The 12,029-nt window shown below is 31.8% G+C and overlaps 1 protein-coding gene across 3 annotated transcripts in view; it reads left to right on the top strand.

The window, feature by feature from the left end:
- DIAPH2 (diaphanous related formin 2) overlaps positions 1-12,029 on the top strand; it is a 988,957-nt gene that overhangs the window by 285,597 nt on the left and 691,331 nt on the right. For all 3 annotated transcript variants that reach the window (XM_087859798.1, XM_087859797.1, XM_087859796.1), the window contains 4 exons: positions 3,296-3,414; positions 5,357-5,473; positions 7,836-7,954; positions 11,033-11,097. In XM_087859798.1, coding sequence (XP_087715924.1) covers positions 3,296-3,414; positions 5,357-5,473; positions 7,836-7,954; positions 11,033-11,097 — 420 coding nt within the window. The remainder of the gene's footprint in view (positions 1-3,295; positions 3,415-5,356; positions 5,474-7,835; positions 7,955-11,032; positions 11,098-12,029) is intronic.

Genomic DNA, 12,029 nt, shown 5'->3' with positions numbered 1-12,029 from the left:
TTACCAAATATTTAAGCTTAAACCACTGGATTTTAGGTAGCATTAAACATCTGTACACATGCATGGAAGCTTAATAATATGTTCATAGATGTGTCTTTAACAGGAGGAGATAACTTAATTTTCCAGAATCTATTTATTATATTCAAAGTAGCAAATTAGATGTGGCTAAGGCTAATACAAATAGTTGGTACATGAATAAAAAATTAGACTTATCTGGTTGTATGGAAGTGTTGAATCACTATATTTTACACCTGAAACTATTATTACACTGTATGTTAACCAACTGGAATTTGAATAAAAACTTAAAAAGAATTATACCTCTCTGGAATCATTAAGTGTTAGGGAAGAATCATTCTTAGTATTTCGATAACTCCTGAGACCATCGTAATAATATAGTACAGTGGTACTTTTTTCATTAATAAGAATCCTCAAGACAAGGATGATTATTTTAATTATATTCTGTAAAAATTTATTTTCAAAATTCCCCCATCTCTATTGATAAAGTATGGTGTTTGAAGGGAGTTTATACTTCATTTATATGGAAAATTCTTTTAATAAATTTGCTTTAGTTATTTGGGATTAGTGAGTTGTTACATACTCTACAGTGATTTTTAAACTAGTGTTTGCGCTATAGTTGACTCATTGATTTCTTGTGAAGTTTTCTCAATCTGCTTTTTATTTTGTTAAATAAATTTAGAAAATATTAGGTAAATTAGGTATGAGAAGGAACAAGATAGTAAGAATGTCTGTATGACATGTCTACATGTCTGTAGGCAGCAGGCATCTTTATTTTAAAATAGCAACAAACTCTTTCTCTGTTGAAGACTCAATTTTGATTGCTTGACTAGTAATCAGTGATGTACTAGTAATGGAGTTTCCTTTGAAGTACACTATTTCATAGAGATTTAATTATATGTTTTAGAGACTCTGCGAACAAAGTTCTATATCCATACAGCAGTTCTGTTTAAAAAAAAAACTGAAACACGCTTACAATATTTCACATAATAGTTAATAATACTGTAATTCAGTAATGTTATGATATTCCATATTTTAAAGTACAAAATTTTAGTAATGCATTTCCATTTCCTTTCATAGGATATCGTATTTGTGCTATAGAAAAATTTCATTAATTAAGTGTTTATTTCATCAAGAATTTATGGATACAGGGGCGCCTGGGTGGCACAGCGGTTAAGCGTCTGCCTTCGGCTCAGGGCGTGATCCCGGCGTTATGGGATCGAGCCCCACATCAGGCTCCTCCGCTATGAGCCTGCTTCTTCCTCTCCCACTCCCCCTGCTTGTGTTCCCTCTCTCGCTGGCTGTCTCTGTCTCTGTCGAATAAATAAATAAAAAAATCTTAAAAAAAAAAAAAAGAATTTATGGATACAGTTTTCAAGTGACTGAAAGAAAGTTTTATATATATGTGTGTGTGTATACTTGCATATATATTTATTTTAATGGTGACTGTTAATAAACAACATAAGATTGCATTTATATGCCTACGTTTTTTTTTTTTTTTTAAAGATTTTATTTATTTATTTGACAGAGATAGAGACAGCCAGCGAGAGAGGGAACACAAGCAGGGGGAGTGGGAGAGGAAGAAACAGGCTCATAGCAGAGGAGCCTGATGTGGGGCTCGATCCCATAACTCCGGGATCACACCCTGAGCCGAAGGCAGACTCTATGCCTACGTTTTTATATTGTGTTATATATGTTCACATACTATATATAGTATAAGTAATGTGTTGTCCTAATTAAAAACAGTTAAACATTTAACCAGTTATTTTCATGGAAAATATTTTAATTATGCATATTGATTCCATGTTTTATAATGTTTTGATGCTAATTAAGTGGCAGTATTTAGATTAGATTTTTTTGTTTTTCTAACATATTTAAAAGTATTCAAGTTTTGTAGTGAGCATCTAAGAAAGAACATATTGTGACAGAAGAATAAGTAAAAGTCTGTATTGTAAAATGTGTTAACAGTTATTTCTGCAATGACACTTATATTAGGTGTGTCTGGCTTTTGCTCTTGTCTGACTGGAGTTCTGAAATCACCTGATAATATGACCCACCAATGATAGATAATTTTGCATTCCAATAGATTTAAAAGTGGAAAATTAGATTTAAAGCAACTTACTAAAGAGGGAACTAAGTGTAAATACATCTATTTGTCATATATTTTATATGAAATTATTTAGAAACATACTAATAAATATTTTCGTATGTTCTATATGTAAATTTTCAGTAAATTATTATGTGAATGTTAGAAAAAATCTAGAAAATGCATAAATTTGCATTTGGCTTTAGTAATAGCCATTGCATCTTCATTTATAATTGTTCTGTTGAATGAAAATAGAAACAAGAAATGAATCCTCTTTTGTTTTATTGACCTAATTTGAAGTACATCATGCTTGCATTTCCTTTTAGAATTCAAGCTCAGCTCTGAAATCCTAGTCCCACTTTCATTATCACCCTTGAGCATCCACAGTTGGGATTATCGATTTGGGTTTTGAAAGCTGCAACTTAATGGACACATATTAAAAGATATTCCAGGTGATATATATTAAGCCCAACAATCTCTAGTGTGGCATGCTTCCAAAGATTTTGTTCATACTATTATTTTAAAAATTGTCAGAGGTTTGTAATGCATGTGCTTATAATGTATTACAAAAACAAATCTTTGATGCCCAAGTTGGTATTTTGCGATTCAGCTAAGCAAAAATGAAAAGTGGGGGAGGAGGCTAGTCATGCAGCTTGATAAAAAAATCCTGATGCCTTTTGCTTCGAAATCATAAAATATCATTTAAAATAAATTTCTTTATACAACTTACTACGCCATACTTGGGACTGTTGTGCTTGAATATATCCTTGCGTTTATTCTTCATTAATACAATTGATCTATATTCGCATTTTTTGCCAGAGGCATATGTGAATGTTCTAGCTGCATGAGTTCTTTTGTGAACTTTGATTAGTGTATTTAGTCAAAAACAACAGCATTCAATTTGGGTTGTTAGCAATTAGTTTTTTTCCACCTTTGTTAAAGTGATTGTTAATTTTTAATGTAAATAATCAAAATCTGGGGCTCGAAAAGAAAATGCAATGAATGCAATGAGGTTCTTTTATTTAAAATAGGAAAATACATAGTATACTTACTTTCTCTCAGAAAACTAAGTGTCTGGATCAATATAAACTTGCTTTTGTGTTTATAAATGAATAATAATATCTGTGCTTTATTACCAAAATATGGTGTTGTCAAACTGTTACTCATCTGTTAAGTTTTATGTTTATATATTAGGATCTAAAAGAAAAAGAGAATGATGAGCTTGATATTCAGTTGAAGGTATTTGATGAGAACAAAGAAGACGACCTAAATGAATTATCACACCGTCTCAATGACATTCGAGCAGAAATGGAATATCCTTTTGACAAACCACAAAAATAATTTTGCATGTATTATGAAAAAGGGGTTTGTGGGTTATTTTATGGACCGTTATTAGAATTTTTGTCTGCCAGCCCAATTTATGTTCATTTATTTATATTAGTACTTCACTACGATGCTGTCCTTGAGATTCATGTTGAGGAATTGTCAGACTGTCCTGATGATTTACAAAAACTACATTGAAATCTGCACAATGGCTTCCTGCATTATAGATATATTCAGCTCAATAGTCTTGAATAGACAAGAACCTAAGGCATATACCTCACATACAAGAATTTGAGGGGAAAAGTTCACTGAGTTCATATGTAACTGTAGGTAGTATACTGCTTCAGTTTATTAAAATGTACTCAAGTGGTTTAGAGATATAATTCAGTTCAAATAAATGCCTTATTCTCAATCCAACTATTTTGGTTCCTTAGTGAAAAAAAAAAAAAAGTTTAGATGTGATAGTATCTGACTATAACCAGGCTGTCTGGTAGAAACATTTGAGTCAAATAGAACTAGTGTATAATCTTCCTTTGGCAACGATTTTATATGAGATAATTTTAGATCTAAAAGATGGTCGTCACAGCATTGCTGGCTGTTTGTTTCACACTCGGTAAATTTCTTACTTATGGGTTTTGGGGAGATTGGGAAATACTTCAGAACTAAAATGACCTTTGAGGTGGAATTTTTCTCTGTTATGTCTTCTTCCCTTTTCCTCCCAGTACGGCCAAAAAAAAAAAAAAAAGCTGGACTATTCCTCTCCTTGAAACTCCTATAGTACTTTCTGTCTTATTTATATACACTTCTGTGCCCCTATGAGATTGAAGGCAGAAGTTTTATGTTTCATCTTTTTCCTCCAATGCTACTATTGAAGTATCTTATACATAAGCATTGGATAAATGTGTGTGCAATGGATAACAATGTCATTATTATAAGGGATCAATGCTAGTAATTTCTTATCCATCATTAGTGACTCTAGTCTACAGTCATTTCCATAATATTAAATGCTTTTTATATTAATATATATCTTGCTTCCTTGCTTTGTATTGATTTCTCTTATAATAAAACTTTAACATAAAGCTATTTTTGGTTTCATTCTGTAACCACTTAAAAAACCTTATGAGACTTTAACATAACACTCTTACATGGGGTCTAAGAAATAATCCATCATATACTTAATTCTACTTCAGAGAAAATGTTGACATTTCAAGTTATTTTTAGAATGTTTGATTACACTTCCTCTTCTATCTTTTTTTACATTGATTTTCCAGGTCCTCAGTTTTATTATAAAAGTGAATTCAGGTTTGAAATTTGTTATCTAGTTTATTAAAAACATCCTTTTTCCTCTCTTTTTATATCCTAAGAAAAATGATTCAAGTTCTATTGTCTTTATTCTCCATTTTTCTTAATAATGAAATACAAATGAATGCAGCCAATAACAATTTCACATTTAGTAAATATTTTATCAGTATAAAATAAAACTGGTTTGTGATATTTTAGCAGTCCATAGAATGTTCCATTACCTTCTATATTATGTGGTCCTGAAAATAGAGGAGTAGTGGCTTACGTGAATAATATAGGTCCTCTATCACAGCCACAGGAAGACCAAGAGTAAACCATTTTCTCTAATGGCATTGCTGTTCCACTCATACCAGCTATCATTTGTAACTTACAATGAATAACTGATGCTTTAGAGTTTTGATGATTAAATGGTCTTGAAAATATTCTTTAAGTCTGTTTTTCTCATTAAAAGCTTAAAGTGATTCCATAGGTTAAATTTATTTATGCAATTTTAAAATACTGTATCATGGAATTGAAGGTTTAGAAACAGTAAGGGAAACAAAAGTGTACTTCAGTGTTTTAAAAAATGAAGCTGCTTTTGTTATGAATGAAACTTTCATCAAGAGCTTTTTTTCCTTTACTTACTTTCACTGATATGAATGAAGTGTATCATCTTCTATATAACATGTTAAAGGACACTGCTGCTGAAAATTACTTATTATCCATTCTGCAACATTTTTTGCTCATCAGAAATGATTATTATATCAGGTAAGAGGCAGTTCTGAGAGTACTAGTATTTGTGTAATTTGAATTTGGTATTTAAGGAAAACAAATAATGTAGTTCATCCTAGGTAGTGTATGTACATACATAGTGTGTAAGGGTTTGATGACTTTGCATAAAATTTTTTAAAAGGTGGGAATTTATTTTAAATTGGGCCAGAAGGATATATGTATAAAACTGGGTACTCCAGTGACAGGACATTTAGTAGCAAAGAACCCAACAGATTTTACTGACCTTGTGATGAATTTTCTTTGCTAGATAATGATAGTACAGAATAAGCACTGAAGAGTCTGTGGTGGAACTTTTAAGTTCATGTACATTTTAATAAATTAGGTTTTACTTTTATTTCTCCTTTCTAGTATTTAATAATATAGTGATCTTAGCTAAAAAAATAATACTAATATTTCAGCTTTATATCCAGTAATTCTTCAAGATAAATGATTATGATGATAATCAATAAAGTTAGAAGTTTCAGAGTCTGGTAACTGCAAATGTATATCTGAAAACCAGAAAGTTAGAGAAAGGTTTCTGAGTGACTGAAATTACCTATAAGCTATGGTCATGATCTTATATTTAACTATTCAAGAGACTCTTAGTTGTTCTTCATGCTCTAATAGGCATGAAATTCTGGCAACCTAGGTTCCCTGATTTCTCAAAATTTGTTTGATTAAATGGTAAAGGCAAGCTACCATGGATCAGGTATAGTTGCAATGAAGATGACAGTTATATGGTTATATAGAAAGCTATTATAGTTCAGACTTGTACAATAATTCATGGCCATCATGCTACTACAGAGACATTGAAAAATGGTCAAAATATTTAATTATATGCTGTTTTCTTAAAGCAGAAAAGATGGTAATTAAAATGTTTTCTAAAGTTCTGGCAATTAAAGGGGTACTGTGCCTATGGGTACACAGTTACCTAGGGAAATAATTTTCGTGAAACCATCCATTTCTCAGTAACTTTGAATATATAAGAAGTTACTCTAATATAACATCTTTTTCATCCTAACAACATCGGTATGAGGTAGAAGTATGACTAGCACTTTGATTATACTTATAGATAATTAACATGGCCTCAAAGAGAACCCTTGTGTTTTCCTTGTTTACCCAAGTCATTTACTAGACTGCTTATAATCCGAAAGTATTTATCCTAGAACTGTTGGTGACTTGAAAAAACCTAAAATGGGTTAATGTGTATTACTATTTATTCTTACTCTTGAGGCCAGTCCCATGACAAAAGACATATAAGAGCAATTAGACTCTGTTTGGCTTTGTTTGCAAACTTTTAGTAGGTTGGCTAGTTATCAGCACACTAATCTTAAGGATGTGTATGTCTTAATTTATCTGTACTAGTATTTCTTTCCGATGTTTCTCTGTTGAATTTACTAGCCACTGATAAATACTAAATTTTCCCTAAAGTTTAATGCAAAAAGTACCTTTTAAAAAATTTTGAAGTATGCAAGTAGCTACTTTTTAAGGCCAGAATTATCTTGATAGATTACAAATTAGGATATGTTTAAAAAACTTTGACACTTTGAACAAATTCAGGCTATGGCCATGCATATCAAGTTTATATGCTTCTATAAAATGGATTGAAAACATGCGTAGATAGATCTTTGGAATATTGTAGATTAGTCCAGTTTTGTAACCTGTTATAGCTAATCTTGAGTAAAAGTGTTGTAGTAAATTTAAGGCATTGCCACCTAACGCCAAGATACTCATCCCTTACTGAAACTGAGAACTTGTAGAGACTTAGAACCATTTCTGTATCCATGGATATAGGATTAACAGGTCATTTGTTTTCATTCACTTTAGGAACAATTACTGAAGTAAGTAGATAAGGTTGATAAGTACACAAGCATGAATTCCTGCAAACTAGAGTATTAAGTCAGGAAGTGTTCACAGTTGATTACATCATGATGGGTTTTATACTATAGTGTCCAAACCATCCTTAAGTTTAGGCATATTTCTCTTAAGGGAATATAGTGGCTAGAAAGATTTCTTCTAACAGTGCTAGAAAAAGACAGTTCTTTTATCATGCTGAACCACTTTTTTAAAGAGTTTTTGTATTTATTTACTTGAGAGACACAGAGAGGGAGAGACTGTGAGCGAGGGGAGGGACAGAGGGAGAAGAAGAGAATCTTAAGCAGACTCTGCACTGAGCATGGAGCCCCAACACATGGGGGTGGGGGGGTATCAATCTCATGACCCTGAGATCATGACTTGAGCCGAAATCAAGAGTTGGATGCTTAACCAACTGAGCCACCTGGGTGCCCCTGAACCACTTCTTAAGAAAATTGACTTGTATAGGTAGAAAAGATATTCAAGAATACTTTCTGTCTTTCAGGCCACAGTATTACAAAATAATTGAGGAGTGTGTTTCACAGATAGTGCTGCACTGCAGTGGTATGGACCCAGATTTCAAGTATAGGCAAAGATTAGACATTGATTTCACGCATCTGATAGGTATGTAATATTATCTTCAATGTCCTATATGTTTCACTCTCTTCTGTATAATAGTCACTTTTTGAAGATAGTGCTCTCACAGAACTTCTTTAGTAATATCTGGTAAGTCATTGTGTCTATGAGTACTCAATCACTATAATTGTTAATTATGTTGATCATGAGAGTTCTGCCTGTGAGATTGAAAATATTAAGCTATTTGATAAGTTTTAATGCTCTTGAATTCAGTTTAAAATTAGTGCCCCCCCCCCACAGGAAGAACATATTATTATAGATGAATGATTTGCTTTTTAGAAACATGACTCAAATTCTTTGATTCATTTTATATTGGCACCTCCGTGGTTTTATAGAAATCACATGTGCAGTAGGTATTAGTGTTCAAATTTGAGAAAGAAAATAATGGTTTACTTCAGTAACTTCAGACCTTTTAATTCTATCAAAGTAGATCAACTTATATTCTCCTAGACCTTAAAGCTAGGAAAGAATTTGAAGTGATCATGTTCATCTACTTGGATTGCTGAATTTATATCATTCTAGACTACTAGTTAGCTATACTTTCTGGAACAATCTCTGAAGGATGATGTGAAACCTCTCTTGTGAAATATGCTATGTTATATGACATTACAGTTAAACAGTTTTTATTCCTAATCAAAATCAGTATTGCTAAGATTTAGGCATGAACTCATTTGTCTTGTCTTTAAAGGAAGAAAACAACAGCTGTGGAATGCCATTTATGTATTTTTCTTCACTCATAGCACAAGGCAGACTCACAGTAATATTCAAAGATCAATTCCTTATTATTATTATGTATTATTTTCTGATTTTAAAACCAATGCTCATTTATTCTAGGCAATATAGAGGCTTACGTAAGCGACAGAATAAACCACCAATCTCACTTTTCAGCTCAGTACATTCCACCACCATTAGTCACTTTTTGGCTAAGTACATTTTCTTATATCTCTTTTTTTATCTCTCTCTATCTATATCCTGATTTTTCATGGACTTTTATATTATGAGAATTTTTTCATGTTAACCCTACAAAATGTGACTTTGAATGTGTGTATAATATTCCATCTTAACCAGTCCTTTTTTATTGTACATCTAGATTGTTTTCAGGTTTTTGCAATTATAAATTAATCTGCTATGAACATTCTTTGTATAAATGTTTGCCTTTTTCTTGTCATTTCCTTAGGATTGTTTCCTGTAATTGAGGATGTGAACTTTGAAAGGCCATATGCTTTTCAGAACGTGTACACCAATTTACCTTCCCTAAGAATTAATGTAAATGCTGGCCTCAGTGCATATTTGATAATAAGCTTGATAAACTCAGTAGTTTATTTCATATTTTGTTGAGAGTGTTATAAGGGAATATTTCCAAGCATTGAGGTTGGGGGAGATGAAGGCATCAAGTGAGAGAGAATAGAGCTTCAGAAACCCATTATTACCTCATCCAGGTGTCATCTCTGATCATGAACAAATCATTTAACTTCTCTTCTTCAGTTTTATCAACTGTAAATTCAGATAAGTCAAATATATGCATAGTTCTTAATATTTTTTATGGTCAGAGGACTTTTTCTGATGAATGTTGTGGAACTTTGATTAGAGCCACACACACGTGCATAAATGCAAAAATTAGCAGGTGTTTCAAGAACTTACAGGAAATCTATGGATCTTGATTTTAACGTCACCTAGACTTGAGGAACATAGAGACTCTTTACAGTTCTGTAAGTCTAGTATTTTTCATAAATTCGATCAATTCCTTGCCCCAAAGTCTTCAATACCTTACCACAGAAATTTAAATCAAGATCATTATCAACCATTGACAGCACAGCAGAGATCTGCCCCCTCTTTGTCTCATCATTTACCAATTTCCGCCTTAGTTCTTTATACACAGTTCTTTGAAAAACAAAACAAAACAAAACTTTATTGAGGTGTACTTGATATGAGAAAAACTATCCATTATTAAGAACATAATTTGATAAATTTTGATATTTGTATGTGTACTTAAAACCATCATCACAGCCAAGATAATAAACATCTGTGTCACTTTCTCAAGTTTCTGTGTTCTCCTTTGTAATCTCTCCTTCCCATGCTTCGCCACCTCTCCCCATCCTGAGATAATCCCTGATCTGTTTTCTCTTACTATAGATTAGTTTTGTTTTCTAAAATTTTATATAACTAGAAACACATAGGATGTACTCTTTTTGTCTGGCCTCTTTCATGTAATGTAATTATTTTGAATTTCATTCATGTTGTTATATTGCATGTATCAATAGTTCATTCCTTTTTATAACTAAGTAGTATTCTAGTATATGGATATACTGCAATTTGTAGATACATTTACTTGCTGGTTGACATTTGGGTTTTTTCTAGTTTTTGGCTATTATAAATAAAGCTATCATGAATATTCATATACAAGGGTATAGACAAATGTTTTCATTTCTTTTGGGTGAATAAATAGGTGTGGAATGGCTAGATACATAATAGACTTGCATATGTAATAATGAGAATATTGCCAAAAAGCAGTTCTTCAGTTATTTATATTCTGAGATATTTGATTAGAGCTGAGAAATTTAATGTTTATTTCCTTATTTACATAATACATTCTGCCCCAGATTTAGAAGTTACCTAAGTGAAATCTTTCTATAGAAAACCTGAATTAATGAATGCTGTTGTGTCTCCCATCGTAGCCTTATTTTAAAGGTCATTTTGAGTCTTAATAATCTTAAGAATAGATTCTTTGTCACCTTTCCACTCATAGTAAACTGCAAAAAAAATTTAAAGAATTACATTATTGTGAAAGTTTGAAAATAATTGAATACCTCTAAAATGATGATGATTTAGTTTAATACATTCTTGGATGCTTGGTTTTGTGACTCAACAATACTATCCTTGAATTCAGTTAGTATGTAAAAAAAATTGTGGTTGTTTATGTTTTATGTGTAGTATAGGTCAATTTACCTTTAATAGCAATTGACATAAAAATGATTGTCTACATAGTAGTAATTATAGGCTGGCAGCCATCTTTTGCCCAGAGATCTGATGCAATAATTTCTAATCATTTTTTGTCAATCTTAATAGATTCTTGCGTGAACAAGGCAAAAGTTGAAGAAAGTGAACAAAAGGCAGTGGAATTTTCAAAGAAGGTAAGACTTATGTTAGTCATAATTGTTAAATTAATTATTCACTCACAATACATATTTTATCTTCTTTCTTTATGTGAGGCTTTATAAATGTTGTTTCAGTTATTTAGTACTTCATGTTTCTGGATTAAAATGTAACCACAGAATATTGATTTCATTCCTGATAAAATAAGGTTGCTACTGTTTCCTCCTCATCACCTTACATTTATTATGGAAGAAAAACACTAGCTATATTCTAGCGATAAATAACATTAGTTTATTGGAAGGATATAGTTTGAAGCAGTCAACCAGAATATATTGCTCTCATTGCTTTCTTGCAGTTCTCACTTTCAATATTTAGCTCCCTTGGAGAACTGTTAGATTTTTAGCTAGTGTAACCTATTACGCTATTTAAAGACAGTGCTATTAAATAGCAACAAAATGACACATGTTTTTTCTCTTCCTGTCTCTCTCTGCTTGGATTTATCTTCTTTGAATTTTATAATTACCACTTTTAAATGGTTCTGCTACTTCATGTGGGCTTGGTGGAATTTGAGGTTCCCCTTTCTTTGTATGTTAATGCCTTATGTAGATACAAGTTTTATGGCTATCTTAATTTTATTTGGATTTCAGGTTGTCTTTTCCTTGTCTCATGAAAGCATATCTATAGTTGTACTTATTTCTACCAAAAGTTGCATTTTTTTGTTCTAGACCCTATGAAGCATTAGTATAGTATTTCTCTCCTATTGGTGCAGGGAGAAGGATTGAAGCACAAGTCTAAAAACTCTCCAGTTTTCAGCCTTCTGACAGCAAGATAAAGTGCTTACATATTGCTGTCTCTTCAAAGTTATGACTTACCTTAGAGATTAGATAATCACTTTTGCTATCACTCTAGAAATTATAGAGTATTACTGAAGTTACTTCAGGGCATCTGAAGAAATGTCTTTGCTCTTTCA

Source organism: Ursus americanus, chromosome X (assembly GCF_024610735.1).
Source record: "Ursus americanus isolate L20-20 chromosome X, mUrsAme1.1.p, whole genome shotgun sequence".
Taxonomy (NCBI): Eukaryota; Metazoa; Chordata; class Mammalia; order Carnivora; family Ursidae; genus Ursus; species Ursus americanus.
Note: the sequence above shows the minus strand (reverse complement) of the source record. Positions and strands in the feature narration are given on the sequence as shown.